General features: G+C 49.7%; 1 protein-coding gene across 1 annotated transcript in view; it reads right to left on the bottom strand.

Annotated features, from left to right (window-relative positions):
* The window catches only part of FARP2 (FERM, ARH/RhoGEF and pleckstrin domain protein 2), a 108,476-nt gene that overhangs the window by 26,491 nt on the left and 62,129 nt on the right, over positions 1–19,856 (bottom strand). Inside the window, exons 9-13 of the mRNA XM_021679055.2 lie at positions 13,374–13,469; positions 11,481–11,644; positions 11,105–11,173; positions 10,554–10,611; positions 7,518–7,770 (exon numbers count right to left, since the gene is read on the bottom strand). Coding sequence (XP_021534730.1) covers positions 7,518–7,770; positions 10,554–10,611; positions 11,105–11,173; positions 11,481–11,644; positions 13,374–13,469 — 640 coding nt within the window. The remainder of the gene's footprint in view (positions 1–7,517; positions 7,771–10,553; positions 10,612–11,104; positions 11,174–11,480; positions 11,645–13,373; positions 13,470–19,856) is intronic.

Below are 19,856 nucleotides of genomic sequence, written 5' to 3'. Positions count from 1 at the left end.
ATGGTCTGAAGTAAGATCTAGAAACTCCCTCTTTGGCTAGAACAATGGGTCGTTAATTCTATAAAAGGAAAAAGCTAAACTGTACCAAGAACCCAGGTAAATGTGAGCTTAACAACTTAGCAGAAAACTACATCTGGCTCCACTTTTGGACTAGGATGTCACGAGTCACTTTTACCCAAGATCTGGCTCAAAAATAAAAGCGGGAGGAAGAAGAATGGCTGGTACGCAGGCTAGTGTACTAGTTCCTCTGTTTCTACAGGCCTCCTCTGCCTCATCTCTGCCACTTGCCAAATGGCAGAGCAGGGTCTGACCTGGGCCGTACCCTCTCCAGGGCGCTGGGGGGGGGGCTCACCCATGGCCATACCCACAAGGCTATGAGCAGGTGCCTGGCACACAGGGGCCTCGGGGTGTGGGGGCGGCTGTGGTGACCCGAAGTTCAGAAGGTGACGTCAACACACACGGTGCCCCCAGGAAGCATTTTCAGTCTTTCCTTGTTAAGGAATAAACAAGACTCTTTCCTTGTTAAGGAAAATATGTGTTCTAGCCTACAACACAGTCACGCTTTGGGCCGTCTGTCCAGATCAGCACCTGCAGGTGCGGAGTCCCCCGCACACCTGCATGTGGGTTCTAATAGAGGACGAATCTTGTCTACAGGTCTTCGGAACTAGTGGAGCAACGGGGGCAAGGTACCCCAAATAAACCACCCCAAGAAGCTGAAGAATCTGCAGGTGATGCTCGACAGGAAAGAAACGTAGTCTGGGTTAAAAGAATTAAAAAGTAAGAGTCATCCAGTTTTTACCCTCGTCATCAGTCAACCCAGAGATGGGATGGAAAAAAGAATGCTTCTGAGCAGTTTCTTGAAATCTGGGTTTGTTAATGAAATACCTCCTTGGGGAATCACTCATGTCACCACTTCACCGTGAGCGGGGGCACCGGGCAGGGAGCAGGGCCTGCGTGCCGTGGGAGGGAACGGGCGTGCCCGTGACGCACGGCCCCCCAAGTGGGGAAGAGGCTGCTGCGCAGGGTTCTGGGGGGTTTGTGCTGCAGCATCCTGCTCTGGAGTGCATCAGGGCGCAGACACCGAGCCCCAGCAGGAGCTCACTGCCAGGTGCCTCCCGCCCTGGCTGCCCTACGTGCTGGGCACCGTGGATCCCCGGGGGAGACCAGTACCCGCTCCCAGGTGCCTGTGCTGCCCAGAGCGGCCAGAGAGGCCCGGCACCTGCCCCCTCAGGGCTGGCAGCAGCCACTGACCAGGAGGTGGGGGCAGTACCCCCCACGCTCCAAGGCCTGAGTGGGGCTGGAGAAGTGTGGAGGCAGCAAACGCTTGTGTTGGCCAAGTGGGAAACTCAAGTTCAGAACTGGGGTAAAGACCCGGTCAGAATGTGAGCAGCTGCTATGCTTTGGGTCGGAGATTTGATAGGGTAGATGCTAGCTGACGGGGGGAAGGAGGGCAACAATGTTCTCACCTTCAGAATTAAGAAGCCAACAGCAAGTGTTTTATGTGCACTACGACCTAAGGACCACATTTGTCCCCAACACTGCAAACAGCACCGCCTCGGGCCACCACCTCAGAGGCACAGTGGGGGGCCAGAGCAGCAGAACACGGCCCCCCAAGTCTGCGCCTGCACGCTGGCCGCACCTGTCGGGCCGGAGCGGACAGCCCCGAGAGAGCGCTGACGCTGTGGAAACGCACGGCACCTTCCCCTGCTGGCCTTCCACAGGGACGTCACCGTCCACACCTGAAGTAAGACCGTCTGTAGAGCGTCACGGTGCCTATTTGTTGCTCAGAAGCCTATGAGGTGAAAGAGGCGTCAGTGAAGAGGTTGTAAAAACAATATGTAGCTGTTTCGGGGATTCATTCAATATGTGAGACAATCTTTAATATATGTAAATTGAAACTATAAACGAGAGGGAAAGGAAGCTAAAAACTCCATTAAAAGTTCATAGTAAACATTTCCTTATTTTATTGAATAAACAATTAAATTCTGAATTAGTACATATCTGAGAATTTATATGGCAATTTCAGTGGAAAACAAATTTTCTAAGTACCACAGATCAGGCGACATCACTGTTTTCTGTAGAGAATGAATAAATTAAGTGCGTAAGGAAGCGCTAGTTCCTTTTCTCCACAGTTCCTAGGGGCGGGTAGAGCCCCGGGACACCTCGGGCTCAGCCACAGCATGGAGAGGGGCCAACGCGGCCACCTGCACCCCAGCTGTGACAAGCTCCGTAACTTCAGGACAAAGGCCAAAGCAAAACCCCGGCAGAGTGACCCTATGGTCCTGAAAACCCATACTAAAATTCTCAACTGTAAGCACCCGAGAGAATGTTCACATTTTCGTCTGTGATGTAATTGTTCTAGAAATGGATTTCTTTGTGATGTTCCATGAACCAGGCGGGAGTAAGCGTACCTTGAAGACTACAGGCGCCGGCATCGAATGTCACACGGGGACACGGCTCGTGTGCTGTGTGGGTGCTACGTGATCCCAGGCACAGCGTGAGGGGTGTTCACGGCGACTCCTGCAGGGCTGCCCGTGGTGGAGAGCTTGTACCGAGAACCAAACGTGGCATGATTCAAAAAGGACTTTGTGAACAACAAAGAGGGGAATGACTCAGCCAACGGATCTACGGTTTCCCCCTCAACTGTTTGATGTCTTACTTTTATTGTCCATCCATCTACCGTTACTGCTATCTTAAAAATGGGTTAATTGTCACAGGGACGAAAAGGGAAAGCAAGGGGAATACAGTCACTGGGGCTGTGAGGAGGCCGTACGGGGGCAGGTGGCAGCCAGACTCACAGGGGGCACCGCTCACGATCAGACTCGTCCAGTCACTGTCGTGCAGCCGACACCACATTACTACCGTGGGTCGGTCACACGATCACACCGTGCTAAATGGAAAGAGGAGTCCCAACCTAATTCCATACTTAGAGAGTTCCTCCGGAGTATAGAAGAGGTACACGTCCGTACTGTGACTTAAGTCATGCAGCACACGCCATTACCTGTTTGAGTGCGGTCAACCTTACGAAGCTGAAACTTTACTGTTAATTAGACTTTAGATACTCATATATTGGCTTACATAAAATACCTGGACTTTGGAAACTTCAGTACAAAAACAGACTTGATAACTAATACAAATAACTGGTCTGCCTAGAGCAAGTGTACCCTGCGAGGCGGACTCACCGGGGGCACTGGGCACTGTCTGTGGCAGGGCTGCTGACAGCCTGTGGCCCCAAGGCTCCTGGCCGCGGCGGGGCTGGCAGGCGCCCCTCCTGTCAGAGGTGAGGCCTGCGTCTGGCCAAGGAGAGCAGCACGTTCAAGGAGAAAACCGTCAGCACTCTCAGACACTTTTCAACTACACATTCTCAGCAAACTGGCTCCTGATTCTGCATATCTCACTCGGATATGAATATTCATCCTATAACCCGGGTGTAAGGAACCACACTCCCAAGAGGGCAGCACTGCATAACAAGAGGGCTTCCGAAGAAAAGGCAATTGTGGTCAGTAGCCGTAAGCAAACAAAAGAAAGACCCACCCAATGCTGCTTCAGGAAGTGATGACCCTCGATCTGAACTGCTCCAGATATTTTAGTATTTATGGTAAACCATCTCTTACTAAGACAAGACAGAATGTCGCTGCCTAAACTGCCTGCTGTTTGCAGCGGGGAGCGTCCTTCAGGCTGACCTTCCCTGGGCTCTGAAGAATTCCCTCCCAGTGGGGGGGTTACAGTTCACCCAGACGCAAGAGGGGAGGGAGGCCGAGCGGTGGGCGCCTCCAAGGAGAGCCCCGATTGGTTTCTAAGGAACTGGCTTCCCTACAAAGGGAAACCTGCAAACTTAAACATATTAAGAACACTCTGGAAAAGAGAAGCTTGTACAAACATCTCCAGACGAATCTGAACATAACACCTGCCCCAGTGGTGCCCACAGACCGTCTGGGGCGCTGGGCTCGTGTCAGAGCCGTGCTGCCCCGCGCTGCTCCATGTGGCGGCCCTGGCCACGTCGGGGCTGTGGGGCGATGGCAAGTGTGGGGGAGGGTGTGTGCTCTGAGGTCCCCGCAGCTCTGGGTCCCGCCTCCAGGGAAGCAGGGGAAGGGCAGACAGGCGGTGGCACAGGCCGGGAGGTGAGCCGGGACCAGGGGCCTGGCTTCTCCCACAAGTCACTAGCACAAAGTGGGGGGGTCTTCTCAACAAGGCGAGATGGGAAGAGTGGTCACAGCCACGCGCAGTGAGCAGATTGTGTTTGGAGCCCAATTTGAACAAACTGGGTATTAACAGGCACTTCAGGCCACGGGGCCCATTCAAGTACATCCTGGTATCGGAGGACAGCAAGGGCTATGGATCCTGTCTCTGTGGTACCTTGTGGGGCGGTGTCCTCGTGCTCCAGAGGTGCACGCAGTTCCGAGGGCAGCTATCAACGTCAGGGCCTACGTGGGAGTACTACAGCACCAAATGCAGAGGAGAAGGAAAAGGACGGAGGCCATGAGCAGGGTCCAGCTCCGGCAACGCTGACCGGGGGGCGGCAGGGGTGTGTTTACTCCCTGTTCTGCTTTTGCGTATTTTGCAAACTTTCTAAATAAAAAGCTAAAAAATCAACTCCAGAAAATGAAGTTTCATTGAGGAAACAACAACCCTTTTCAGGAAGCCCTGGCAGAAGCTGGCGGAGAGAAGCATTTCCTCGAATCTCCAGGACAAGAGAGTGGCGAGGCACCTGCCGCCGTCCGCAGCCCTGGCCGTGCCAGGGCTGAAGGCCTGGCTCGAACCCACGCCCGTGGCGCCTGCTGCCCAGACACTTACAACAAAACAGGACAGCGTAGGTTGGCTGAGGGCAACACCCCAGGCACATTCATTAGAAGACGGGGAGCCATCCTGACAACTAAGGTCCAGGAAAAGCATTTCACACGTAACAGATAGTAACTCCTCACCGCACAGATCCAAGGTCTGCTGTTTGAGTGACACCAAGGGGAAAACAAAGTGTCTGGAACACTCCACCTCGTGGTCCCCAACTGTCCCGCCTACTGCCCTTCCACCCAGGTTGCGACATCTCTTCACAGACACTAGCCAGCCGACACAACGCCTCCACACTGCGTGGAGGGCAGGCCCAGGGATAAGGGCTGGGCACGTGCCAAGCGCCAGTCCTGCAGACCACAGTCATGACCCTGCAGCGTAGGTTTAAGGCGGCTACAGACACAGAAAATCTGTACGTTCAACAAAAGGCCTCTGCTGGTGTTCAATCACACTGATGACAAAAGAAAGACTGTGCCCCCGCAACAGAGCGCGGGCTACTCGGTGTGTGCTCACGTGCCCCCAAGGCAGAGAACTCGAGGGCCTGCACAGAAACAGAGGGGAGGCCTGCAGTTACCAAGGAACACCGAAGAAACCTGGCCTTTAACATGGCATTGCTCTACTAGCTGAGACCACAAGGAGTAAGCTACAGAAACCGAAAAAACAAAACCCAATCTGTGGAATGATTTGACAAAGTCAACAGTGTCCGTCCGCGTTTCCCCTCTGACGTGCACAGATGGACACAGCCGGTGCTGCGGGCAGCCGCCCTGACTTCACGGTGGCAGAGGTCCCAGCCCTGGCAGTGTGCCCGTGGGCTGGGCATGGCCACCTCAGCCTGTCTGCTCATGTGATCTTTCCCACGGCCTCAGAAATAGACACCGTCCATGATGGGGCTTGTTAAAAACAGCTGGGGACTGTCTACCACACACCACCTCACCAGATGGAAACGACATTCCCATACCAAGAATGAACATCTAAGCCCTTGACCTGTGCAGAGCTCCTGGGGTGCCGATTTTTAGTGAAAAACCCGATCCCTGGGTCTGAAGGAGACAGTGCCGGTGAGAGCTTGCACACCAACCCTCGGACAGATTTGTGTGTCCGGTTCTGCTTTTTTCTGCAACCAAATATCTTATATTCCTATTAAGCTAGATAGAAGAAAACAGTTCAAACTTACACTGCATTTAAACCAAAGCTTCTCTAAGCCCCCTAACTAAACACAGCACTGCTTCTGGATGAAGCCTTAGGTACAGAGTGTGCCCTGGGCAGTGCCAGGGACCCCGCCACGTGCAGCTCGAGAGCCCAGCAGGCGGCGAGCTGCAGCCTCCACGGCCTCTCCCAGGATCTGGGCTCTGCAGGGCTTACTCGAGCTTTCGTGCGGTGGCTGGACAAATCAAACAAAACCTCCATCCTAACGAAGCACGAGCAGCTTCATCTTAAAAAGCAGCTGTCGGCATAAAACACATATTCCATTAAAGGCCAATGTGAATCAGAACTGTGTAACATTCAACACGTATAGCACCAGTTTTTAGTTGAACCAAAGCACATGCCAGAAAAATAAAGCTGTAAAGACTAACTGATCAGTCCCTAGCTGGAAATACTTATCTATCTTAAGCCTTTGAACATCATTTTAAGGAAAAGTTTTATCCTTTGAGATTCAAAACAGAATAATCAATCAGAGGATTAGGAAAAAGAGGACTCTCTAGCCATGAACACAGAATCCCTTCCTCTGTCTAAAAGCGAACAATCTGAGCTCTCACTGCACTTGAGTGTGTGGCTGGGTCATCCTGCAAGGGAGCCCAGGACTGGTCAAGATGGGTTTTTATCTATCCACTCTCCTGGAGTCAAATCGAAAATGACTCTCTCTCCACTTGTCTGTGCAAAAGGGCTGCTGAAGAAAAGGCTCACGTCTAGGGGGGCCCCAGCCTCAGCGCCCCAGGAATCTGTGTCTGTGCTGCTGGAGTCCTCAGCTGTGGTGGGTGGGTAGCTGAGCTGCTCTAACTGGTCGATAATGTCCGAGAGCTGGAAGGCTGAGCTGGCCTCGGAGCGGACCGAGCAGGCTGGGAAGTTGGCCATGGAGCTGGCCTCAGACTGATTGGCCGAGCTGGGGGTACGCACAGACAAGCCGCCGTGAAGTGGCAAGTTGCTGAGAGAGCTGTTCTCGGACTGGTTGTTCCTCAGCGAGCTGGTCTCTGAGGGGCTCAGCAGGCTCTGCATCAGGCTGGCTTGTGCCTTCACCTCAAACAGCTCGGAGGTGTCCGAGGGGTGCACATCGCCGCCAAAGCCACCCTCTCCCTCCAATGCAAAGCCGTGCTCTACGTGCACGAGCATAGCCTCAGTGGGGTACCTGTCTGGGCTGGATGGGGCGGAGCCGGGGTGAGCACAGGAAGGGGCCTGCGGGCCTGATGCACAGTAAGGGAAGGAAAAGGCCTCTGAGCCTCCAGCAAAGAAGGAGATGTCTGCCGGGTCATCGTCTATGAACTCTTCAGACACCTGCAGCCGGGTGTTTGTCAATGTGAAAACAGGCCCCCCTGCACTATCCTGCCGGCCGTGTGGATGCTCCCCCTCGGCGGGGGCTGGGCCCACGATGAAGCCACTGCCACCCCCACGGTCGCTTTCACCAGCGGCTCTGCGCTCCCTTCCAGCACCCCCTGCACCTGGGTCTACAGTGGTGCCGCGACTCTGCCCCACAGGACGGCTGGGGCTACAACTCCTGACAACATGACAAAACCCAACACCTTGACAAGGCTGCAGCGCAGGAGGCCCCGGGGACCGGGCCCGTCGGGTGTTGCCGTCGGCTGCCGCTCCGTTGCTCCTCTCTGCAGCTGGCCTCCTGGCATCGGGAGCCTGGGGCTCGGTGAGGGAGTCACTGCTGTCTTTGAAATCGGGCGGGCCTCGAGGGGCCAGAGGGGAGGTAGGAACTGAATAGAAGGAGACATTTGTTGAAGATGGGGACGCAGAAGTCCTCATGCCCTCGGTGAATGAGATGCTCTAGGGATCACAAGTGAAGAAGAAAAAAGGAACACATGAAATTACAAGTTACCATTAGAAAGCTGCAGAGCTAACTGGACCCCATCTAGTATGGCCACATTTGTACCTCAGCTTCTGCTAAGTAGGGCAATCGACCAGACTTTCCCCATTGGAACTGAAGATTTGTAAATACAGACAGGCTCCCAAAAGGACCCAGGATTATCTGTTTAAAATCCCTTATAATTTCATTTTTTCTCCTATGTTATTAAATATCTACACTGAAGAAAATTTCCATCATGAAAACCTAGCCATGTGCACCCATGTCCCCTGGGTGTCCTGGGTCACCCTGGAGTTGCATGAGGACATGCTGGGGACTCCTCATTTCCGGGGGGCTGTGAGCCAATACCACTCAGCTAACAAGACCCTAAAGCAAAGCACCACAGGCGACATACATCCAGATTCTGCTGCACTTGGCACTCACTGCTCAGCGCGTCACTGCCCGGGAGCGGTGAAGTGCGTTGGTACGTTCACACGGGCAGTGAAGACCAGCGGCACAGGGGCCGGAGGCGTTTCGGCAGGGCTGGCGCAGCCCCCGGCATGAGTGAGAAGAGGCTCACAGGCGATGGGGGGAGCCCGGCCCTCCCTCGTAGCCCCACACACAGGGACATGGAGTGAGTCCTCACAAGACAGTCATGCCTCTCAGAAGCTCCAAATGACACGTACACTCACATCATCATCAAGAGGGTGTTTAGACCAAAATATCACCCAACGGTCCTGAGTAACTTGTGTGTGAGGAGCAGTGTGCAGCATGGGCAAATGCTGAGGTAGAAGCCACAGCGGTGACCGACCAGCAACAAAACAGCAGCTCTCAAGCAACAGGTTAATGTGCTCAGATGCTCATCATAGCACCTTTTCCTCATCATTCAACCATATTCAACATTCTCTTGTGGTTTTATAAAAGACAGTATCAGGGGCGCCTGGGTGGCTCAGTCGCTGGGCATCTCCTTCGGCTCAGGTCACGATCCCAGGGTCCTGGGATCGAGCCCCGCATCGGGATCCCTGCTCCTCAGGAAGCCTGCTTCTCCCTCTCCCACACCCCCTGCTTGGGTTCCCTCTCTCGCTGTGTCTCTCTTTAAATCTTTAAAAAATCTTAAAAAAAAAAAAAGTATTTCAGAACTGAAAGCTTAAATGCAGTTTTTAGATATTCATATTATATATTCATACTATTTTATTTATTATGTAAATAGGCTCCACACCCAATGCGGGACTTGAACCCATGACCTCCAGGTCAAGAGATGCCCGGCTCTCCTGACTGAGCCAACCAGGTGCCCCCATGCATACTCTTTTAGACTATTTAAAAAGTTGAACTTTGTTAAAAAAAATAAATAAAATAAATTCTTTTAAATTTTAATTGATTTAAAAAAAATTTTTTTAATTGATTTAGCAAAAAATTTCTAAATAGAAAACATACCTAGAAGAGCTAAAGAATGCTTTTATTTAAAAGACCTAATTTAAAAAGTTTGGGACACGTGAGCTTTGATAGATGAGGTGCAAGTGTAGCTTCTGGAAATACTGTAACAATATGAATGGCCAACTGTCAACAAAAACTAACACTGTAGAGAAATAAAAAATCATCAATATGAACCTACATAGCCGCCTGAGGGGGCAGTTATGATATCACATGGTGAGAGCGAGATTCTCCGTGAAAGTGTGCTTGCGTGTGGAAGCTGATGTGCAAACCTGAAAACAGGAAGCTTCTAGTGGGGCAGATGGAGGCAGAGGACCACCCATGCCTGCCACGCCGGCTCTTTCTGCTGCCTCCACATTCTGGATGCTGGGGCCGAGCGTTTTTCTGTGAAGTATTTGCGTGCGCCCGCATGTGCCCTTGCTTTCATGGTTGTAATCATGCCAAACACAGATATAAATTTGTTTCCTGCTTTTTACCCTTAATGTATTAGCAAAAAATCTCACTCTGTGAATATAGCTTAATGAAGTAAACTAGTTCCCTAAGCTGGCATTTTACATTGTTTCTAACTTTTATAAAGGTAATATTCATTCAGTTGTTTTCCTGGAAACAAAAAGCAGTGTGAGCCCACTGCAGAAAACTAAAAGTACAAAGAGAAAATAAAATTGCCTGGAGCGGGCGCCTGGGTGGCTCAGATGGTTGAGCGTCCGCCTTCGGCTCAGGTCATGGTCTCAGAGTCCTGGGATCGAGTCCCGCATCGGGCTCCCTGCTCCTTGGGAGCCTGCTTCTCTCTCTCTGTCTCTCATGAATAAATAAATAAAAATCTAAAAAAAAAAAAAATTTGCCTGGAGCCCTGTCACTCAGATAGGACACGTGACACTGAGGTTCATGCCTCTAGTTTGTCCTCTCTGGGCATCTGTTTGTCACTTCAGCTCAGAATGAGACCTTATTACACAGGCTGCTTTGCAACCTGCTAGTTTCACTTGCTAACCCATTCTCGAGTGTCCCTAGCCACACACTGTTTTCCTAAAACGAGACCGTTAGTGGTTCTCGAGCACTCCTCATCAAATGGGCACACCCAGGACTGTGCTAGTGAGTTGCCCAGCACAGCTGGTCAGGTGGTCTGGATTTCAAGCGTTACAAAAACACCGTAATGCACGTCTCAATGCACAAAGCTTTCTCCTTTCTTAGGACTCCTCTTCTGCAAACAGCCCCAGGATTGGAATCTCCACAAAAACAGCAGGACCGACTCTAAGACTCCTGTTACAGCAATGCCACAGTATCCTCCGAAGGAGTGCAGGTGATTAATATCATGTGTGTTTCAACCAGAAGGACTAACCTGCCTTGGCAAGTCTGCAGTCAGAGCACGAATAGACATCCGAGTCTTGCTGTGTCTTCTGCAAACAGAGAACAAGGTGTGAGCCACCATGCCCACCTCTCCTGGTACCTGTGCCGAGGGCAGCCGAGCCCTGGGGAAGAATGGGGCTCAGGTCTGCTAACATGCCACAGACGTCTAGCTAGAAACAGGCAGGTGACAGAAAGCGAAAACTCAAAAAACAGATGTTGTAGAAGAGGTAAAATTATTTCCCGCACTGAAGAAAAATTCCACACGCAAAAAAAAACTAGACGAATTTTCAGATTCAAAAGTTACCATGCTACATGAAAATCTTCTATGTGAGATGAACTACACAGAGTAGAGCCCCAACAGCAGGACCTGAGGCTGTGCACATCACCTGCATCAAGATGTTCACCCATTATCTTTAAAAGATAATTTGACTCAAGTGTCAAAATACATGTTTATGTATGTATGTCTGTTTAAATAAAGGTTAAAATATGGGAATATTGATTTTAAAAGCACATACTTCACAGCATAAAGACCATGGTGCTTACCTTTCGTACGGAACTCTCTTCACCCCACTGTCTCTGACATAATCCACCAGCTGTTTCTGAGTTCTTCCACTGTGAATAAAGGTTCAGATTTTAAAGAAAAGAGCCAACAGCAATTCACAGCATTAATCTTCCACAGAGGCAAAGTAACACTTGCCAATCCTCTAAGTTCACACATACGTTTTACAGCTATGCTTCGTAGGAAGCATACCTGATATTCTACAGTTTCTATCAAAGCTATTTTTCCCATTGTTTTACTTGATACACTTCTGCCAGCTTGCCTCGCTGCATGCTGCATGTAATTCTCTGACACACTTGACAGCGACATCTCAGTCCTACAAAGCTGCCAGAGCCCACCGGGTGCATGGTGCTGCCCCACCTGTATCTGAAGGACGAGCCCCTGCTGAAGAAGACGGCTTTAGCTTTGGCCTTAGGTTGATCAAAGAGTCTAAAGAAGGTGTGATACTCCACACAGATCTTCCAGAAGTTCTTGCATTCATCTCTACTGCCCAACAAGAACTCCAGCGTATCCTGGTAAGGTCCCTAGAAACAAAACACGAAGGTTCAAAAGTAACTGATTCAAGAACATTCAGGAAGCATTCAGATAACAGGCTATTTATTCCAACGTTAAAAATCAGGAAAATATTTTTTTCTGAAAATTATCTATGAAGACTTCTGGTGCCATTTACATTTAAGAGAAGAAAAGTGGTATACACATATTCACTAGAAATTATCAGAAGAATGCAGTCACCCACGATTACAGAACTGCTAACGTTTCCAAGTGCACCCTTGGGACGCATCCCACAAGGCAAACCAGGGCATCTTCTCTGTCAGCCAACTATTTATATGCCGTTGCCCAATCATTTTCCTGTGGGGTTCTGGGGGTGTTCTGGATGTCCAGGACACATGATTTTAAAGGCTCACATATGTCATCTTCAAGCAACTACTGCGTTCTCTCTCATAGTTATTCCTCAGGACAAATTCTTAGAAATGTTACAGTGAGCTTAAAATAATGCACATGAAAAAAATGGTATTTATTTAAGTAATCTCTGCACTAATCATCTGGCTGGAACTCATGACCCTAGAATCAAGAGTCACACGCTCCCACCGACAGAGCCAGCCAGGTGCCCCAACAATGCACACTTGTGAGCCTTGTGACATCCTACCGAATTACCTTCCAGAAAGACCATCCTACCTGGACTCCTATATTCAGTCTTTGAAATCTAAGTGCTGAGGGACGCAAGCTGCAACTCTGCCATTGGCAGGTGTTGTCAGGGCTCTGAGCCCCCGTGTGCCAGAGCAGTGATCCCCCTCGTTCCCACGCTTGTCAGAACCGCCCCGGAAACAGTTCTGGTACTCAGAGAAAAAAGCAGCCCTTTACCTGCATTTTGTGTATGTTTTTCGTATTCCTTAGACTTTCCTTTCATTCCTACAACAGATATTTGAACAAGAAACAAGCCACCTTTTGTGCTTCTGCAGAAAGTAAACGCGCATGCAGCACGTGCACCTGCTGTTTGACCAAAGCTCTGGCTGACTGAGTGCCTTTCAGAAGCTTAGGGCCCACCACTCATGGTGTGTCTGCGCCGAGACAGCCCCGTCAGCCTCCTCCTGCAGCGGCGTGGCTGATCTACTCTCAGTTCCTAACCTCCTCTGTGCACTGGAAATGTACCAACTTGGACACCTTCGAATCGTGCTTTAAGTATTGGATTTTTCCTATCAGACTGGATAGACATGTACTTTTTCCCATCTTTACCCATTTCAGTAAATTCCCATGTAATTATTATTTTATTGACTGATAATCTCAAAAGGAAGGAGTATTTATTTTCTGAAAATCAAGGCTTCTCCAATTAGAGTTAGCAAAAGGTCAATTTCTGAATACATCCTGGGAATGTCCCTTACTCTGGACAGAAGCTCTAACGCTAATCTGCTGTAGGGCTTCAGATCACAGTTAAATACCTCGTGTCTCAGCCTCCTAACCTAGAGAACAAAGACGCTGTAATCAACTGATTGTTCTCAGCAGCCCCTGTGAGCTTCCCTCTTTCACCTCAGACCTGCTGAATCTGAAATCCGGCCCAGCAATGAGTGGTGTAAGCAGCCCCTCAGGGATGCTGACCCATGCTCAGGAGCAAGACCTACAGGGCAGATTACCCAAATCCCATCCTTAAATTCTTGTGTGCATGATGTGTGCGTTATTCATAAAATAATTAACAAGTCAATATTCTAGGAGAATAAATTTTCTTGTAATTCAGAAAGTGCTTGAAATCATACTTACACGGACCTCTGCGTGCAGTTTGATGAGAAACCTTTTCCTCTTGAAGCTGAGTTTTCGGACCCTGGACCAGTTGAAAGTGTTAATTTTGGTGGTGCCCTGAAATTCAAGAGATGGACACTCAGACACATTTGTAATCCAGACACACACACACAACTTTTCATGAAATAGAGAATGTTTAAATTACAACCTTGCCAGATAGCATAGCAATGCACTTGACATTTTATAATTGTATCTGGAATGACTGAATTAAAATGTCAACACTAAACATAGGAATGTACTTGTTTTAGGACAGTAACTTGATTTCTTTGATAAGGTTTTCTTACAAATTACTTTTTATCAAGGCCAATATTGAACACTCCTTGAAGCCCACTCCTGTAAGAGGGTGGTCAGGAGGAGCGACAGTGGTGGCCAGGCAGGGGCGGGAGCAGAGCTGGGATTCCCGCTGCGGGGGTGGGGAATGCTGGGCCGGCCGTGGGGCAATGCCCTGGAGTGGCAGCTGGTAGCACGAGCTCTTGACTCTTGGAGCAGCTATGGGCACGCTGAGTGCACGTGGTTTTGGCTTCTAGATCCGATGCTCCACTGGAAAGACCAGGGCTCTTCGGTCTTCGGGGTGAAGTGGGCCAAGCACAAACTGACCCTGGAATATCTTGTCTAAGAAAGTAAATGAGTGCTCAGCGGGATGGTACGAGCCCAGCAGACACAAGCGCCTGCTTGGAGGGGTGTCCAAGGGCCAATGTGGGACAATTCACAGACCAAAATAAATAGTGACAGCAGCAGATTATCAGGCGTCAGAGTATAACCCGAACTGTTAGAATTCAAACTGTGATGCGAGTGTAATACAAATCCACGAGTCCACAGTGGTATGAAGTAAGCAAATGCAGAGAAAACCCTTCCAGGAGCACAACAAATGGCATCAAAAAAGTCACCATGTGGCAGCCCTCAGAGTAATCCAACCAGGTGAGTGGGTGAGGTGCAGACATGTACGTGGCCTCAAACTCTCTCCACAAACGGCTTATTAGTCACCAAGGACAAGAAGAACCTTTGCAGTACAGCAGCCTGTCAGCGCCGTCTGACCAAGTGCTCAGTGCTGACCCCGCCAGCGACAGCTGGCACCACGGGCCACCCCGAAGCCGTACCAGGAACACCGTCACTTCTGTGACTTACCCAAGAAGCTTAGCCTAGGGTCTGATCATCAGCAAGTGTTCAACAAGCCCATATCATGGTCATTCCACAGAATGGCCTGTAATCACGAGAATCAGGGAAAGAAGGAAGAATGTTCCAAACTGGAAAGAGCAGATGACCGTGCACGGCGCCTGACCTTAGATCTCTTGCAACAAACAAGATTAGGGCAACTGGTGAAATCTGGATGGAGGTCTCAGGTGAAGAAGTTCTTTGTACTGTTTTTTTTAAGATTTTATTTATTTGACAGAGAGAGAGCATGAGCCGGGGGGAGTGGCAGAGGCAAAGGGAGAGGGAGAAGCAGGCTTCCCGCTGAGCAAGGAGCCCGATGTGGGGCTCGACCCCAGGACCCTGGGATCATGACCTGAGCCGAAGGCAGATGCTTAACCAACTGAGCCACCCAGACGCCCCTCTTTGTACTGTTCTTGTAACTTTTCTGTAAGCTTTGAATTGTTTCAGAATAAAAATTCAATGTTTTTTTTTTTTAAAGATTATTTATTTATTTATTTATTTGAGAGAGAGAATGAGATAGAGAGAGAGAGCATGAGAAGGGGGAGGGTCAGAGGGAGAAGCAGACTCCCCGCCGAGCAGGGAGTCCGATGCGGGACTCGATCCCGGGACTCCAGGATCAGGACCTGAGCCGAAGGCAGTGGCTTAACCAACTGAGCCACCTAGGCGCCCTAAAAATTCAATGTTTTGAGACACCTTCCTGGTATTCTCCCCTCTACTCTTGACCATCGTGATCATTTTCTCTGCAAACCTGAGATGGGGGCAGGAAGGTAGGGAATGAAGTTTCCCTTCAGAAACTCCAAAAACCTTCAACCTTAAAAGGAGATGGGACTTGACGCACGCCACCACATGGACCTGTTCTGAAAACAAGGGAAGAAGCCAGGCGTGTGGACCCGGTTTAGGTGCGGAGCCCGGAAGGAGGAGAGCCTGAGGCAGGGCGTGGCTCAGTGGCAGTCAGGGCGGGAAGTGGGTGATTAAATCACTCTGGATTACATAGGGTGATGGCTGCATGATTTTGTAAACACACTAAGAATACATGAATGTGTACTGGAAAGTGGTAAAGTTTATCGTCTGTGATTTACATCTCCAGGAAAACAATTCCCAAGTTAAGAGGTGTCCTGAAAGCCCTGATAGGAATGTTCGGGTCTCCATGAGAACTGAAGCATCCCAGATTTCCAAATACTGCCCAAACCACTAATTACTCTAATTTCTGCTCAAATTTTCAACTATGTTCTCAAAAAAAGCAAGCAAACAAAACAAAAATAACCCAAATACGTAACATCAACAAAAGAAAACAGAAGTGGGGCGCCTGGGTGGCCCAGTCGTTAAGCGTCTGCCTTCGGCTCAGGTCATGCCAGGGTTCTGGGATCGAGCCCCCCATCGGGCTCCCTGCTTGGTGGGAAGCCTGCTTCTCCCTCTCCCACTCCCCCTGCTTGTGTTCCCTCTCTCGCTGTGTCTCTCTCTGTCAAAAAGTAAATAAAATCTTTAAAAAAAAAAAGAAAGAAAACAGAAGCCTCCCTCCTGCGTCCCGCCTACCACGCCCGCCACCCCCACGCCATTTTTAACTCCAGACATGGTTTATGTGCCTGGGCAGGGGCTGTGAGCAAGGTAGAGACAGTGTGTACCCCCCAGACAGACCCGGACCAGCTGAGAGAGGTCTCACACACTGGTGCTGCCAGCCTGCTCACCCTTCCACTTCCTTGTAGCCAAAATAAAAAAAAATGTTATATTCCAGGGTTTCAACACTGTCATAAGTCAAAAGAAGAAACAAAACCCGATCACAACTGGAGTGTTTATGAACTCTGCCACACCTTGACAGACTCTGACTTTTCAACTTCTAAAATTGAGCTGCTGGCTGTAAACACTCAGAGCTACTGCTTTCATTTTAATTTTTATCCAATAATCCATGGCATTAATTATAAATGTCTACGAAGGCTTGAGACAAAACCCAGCCATTCTGGGCCCTCTTGCTGGGATGGCACTCCCTTCAGCAGCTCTCGCTCCTGCTGGAGACCCGGCCTCCTGAGCGCTCCCACACCCCCTCCGCGGTGGCCGAATTTTAAATTTGGTTTTTGTATTATTGATCATGTGAGTACTTCTCACAGGTTGAGCCATGGTAAATCGTAACTATTTTGCTCCCTTACTTTCAGTTCTCCCTGAGAGACTAAGTGCCTCTTTCCATTTACTCAATTTTGTGTTCTTACCACTAAAATTCAGCCCAAACTCTCCCTGCAGAATTTTTTTTTTTTTTTTTAGATTATTTTTTAGAGAGCAAGAGAGCACAAATGGGGCAGAGGGAGGAGAGAGAGAACCCTAAGCAGACTCTGCATTGATCGCAGAGCCTGATGGGCGCTTGATCTCACAACCCTGAGATCAGGACCTGAGCTGAAACCAAGAGTCAGACGCTCAACCGACTGAGCCACCCAGGTGCCCCATCCCTGCAGAGTTTAACACTCTTCAGTGGGGTCTGATCCAGGAGACAATTCCCTCCATGCTGCTCGCATGCTGATGAGTGCTCCCTGGGCCAGGCCTCCAAAGTGTGGCCCATCTGCCGCTGGTCTGTTCTCTCCTCTGGTCGTGTGCTTTAAAAGGTGCTCAGCAGTCAAACCTTTGAAAAACTGTGTATCTGGAAAATGCTTTTATTTCCTCTGCACAGAAGTCATGTTGAACAGGGCACAGGATCCTGGGTGGGAAATGATTTTCTTTCACGTTCTGCACCACTGCCTGCCCTATTTCTCATAGCTTCCAGTGTTGCCCCTGACAAGCCAGATACCATTTCCTTCCCTCTCCTCCTGGGAGCTCTCTGGTCCTCTCCCCCATTCTGACATTTCATGCTGGTGTGTCCTGCGGTGATCTTTACTCGTCAGCTACACTAGGAACGTGCAGGCACTTCCAATATGGACACTCGTGCCTTAAGTTCTGGACACGTTTCTCACGTGATTTCGGTAACGGTTTCTTCTACTGCTCTGGGCTGTGGCCTCTGGGCGTCCTGGTGCTGGTGGGCTTTCTGTGCTGTTCGCTGAATGGTCACTTTCCTCCTATATCGTGAGTCCTCTATCTGCTCTGTGGAGATTTCCTCAACTTCATGTTCCAGAGAGCCTCACTCTGCAGCACGGTCCTTTCTGCTACCACATTTCCGTAACACCACAGATCCGCAAACACTCCTGTCCTCCGTGTGTCTCTGTGACTGCAGACTGCTCGTGTCTCAGAGATGCAGGCTTTCTGTGAGGCTTTCCGGAAAACGTAAGGCAGTGATGTATGAACAAGGTTCAAAACCTCACCAGGATGAGTCTGCAGGGAAAAGCCCCTTCTCACCCGCTCCCAAAGCCTGCAGCTGCCCTCCCTTCCCACTGGCTGTCAATGCCACCTGTTTATTTTGAAAGGTGTAAAGAGTGTGTCATTTTCCCTCTTTTCCCCACAAGTAGGAGCAAACTACACACATTTGAATCCACACAGCAGTGCATCTGAATGTCCCACGTATCACGACACCGAAAGCCTCCACATTCTTTGTGCAGTTGCCTGATATTCCATAATATGAATGAACCAGCCTCCTGATGATCAATTACCAGTATTTTACTATTATAAATAAGGGTAAAATTTAAAATTATAAGACAAAAATTTTACATGTCTGATTCCTACTCCTCATGAGCATGACACAGTGTAAAGCGATTTTATCTTGTCCATGGGACAGATAGAAGACAGCATCTTCTCTGAGGAGTCTAGAGGGTTTGTTTCTCCATTCCATTCCTGGCACAGGCTGTTTCTTCTGAACACTAATTTGGTATCTGTCCTTGAAGAGAGAGGGATTTCCTCAAATTTCTGGTGATCCCTGGTTATCTGCCTGAGTTTAAAAGTGAGGTCCTAGGACTGTAAGAGTCTGTGACCATCTGGTCACTGGGTGTGAAATCTAGGGGTGATCTGGAGAGGGACAGGATAACTACATGGTCTTAAAGGTGTCTCTCCACAGACTGCTTATGGGTTTAAAAACTAGTAACTATAATAACCAGTAATAACTAAAGCTAGTAACTATTAACCAAGACTAGTAATTAAGAACTACAAAGCAGGAATCAAGATTCACACCACCAGTGAGGCTGGATGGTGTCTCAGTCGTGACTCCCTGTCAAGGACGTGACAGCGCCTGGGTAGTGGTCCAGCTGGGAATGTGTCCCCTGAACCTAATCCCGGGACAAGAGGAGACAAACCACAAATGGAGAACGTCCTATTAAAAATAAAAAGGACTGTGTTCTTCAACACTGTCAATGTCCTAAAAGATGAAGAAAAAAGAAATGCTCTAGTTTCAAGGACACAGCACACGCGAAGGCTAAACACCGTGTCTGGTCCTAGCCTGGGCCCTGTCCTGCAGGGATAACAGCCATGAGGACATCAGCTGGCTGGGTGATAAGACTGGAAGATGACGAGCACATCAGCTGCTTCATGATAATGATAAGGCACTGTTCTATTCTTACAAATGTATGCCTTCAGTGGTCAAGGGTTCTGGAGTCTGCAACCCATTCTCAAATGTGTCAGAAGACTTGTACATGTGTGTGCACGTGTGTTCACGTGTGGTTGTGCACGTACACAGAGTGGGGGTGAGGAAGCATGCCAGGGGGAAGTGCAAACCACAAAGCAAATGTGTAAAATGCTGGAACGGGTGAAATCTGGGGTCAGGGCACATGGGGGCTCTCTGTGCCGTTCTAATTCTTACAGCTTTTTTGTAAGTTTGAAACTATTTCCGAATAAAAGTCTTTAAAACAGAAGGCTCTAAAATGCTGGCTGGAGGCTCTTTATGGGCTGGGGTAGGGACCCAGGCCCATTACTATGCGGTGTCCCACTGTCAACACCTGCAGGGCTCCCATAAGTCCACGTGGACTTTCTGGACATCACAGTCCCATGTCTCTAAGATGTCAGCTTGGCCACCATTCCAAGGGAGCACAGACGGGGAGGGCCCGCCGCAACACTGAGATTACAGGCTTTCCCTTAAATCTCTACCATCTGAGCCATACCCTGGAGAGGAAGACCCCTGTCCTCTCCCAGCACAGGGAGGGGCTGCAGCTCTGCAGCTGTACCTCCTCCTCCCACGGTGACATCAGGCTGCCAGCCCCAGCCTGCCCCAGGCCATCAGACAGCAGCCTGACCCCCCCACTCCCCTCCCACTGCGGACTGTGGGATTTCAGCCTTTCCTACTCCGCGCTGTTCCCACTCATCTGCCCATCTCCCAACTTCCAAAACGTCGCTGACACTCGCCTTCTGTGGTTTCCTTATCTAGTCTTTGTTCTTACTAGTTTAAACTTAAAA

The sequence above is a fragment of the Neomonachus schauinslandi genome, chromosome 3 (genome assembly GCF_002201575.2).
Source record: "Neomonachus schauinslandi chromosome 3, ASM220157v2, whole genome shotgun sequence".
Lineage (NCBI taxonomy): Eukaryota > Metazoa > Chordata > Mammalia > Carnivora > Phocidae > Neomonachus > Neomonachus schauinslandi.
The sequence above is the reverse complement of the archived record's forward strand: the minus strand, read 5'-3'. Positions and strand labels throughout refer to the sequence as shown.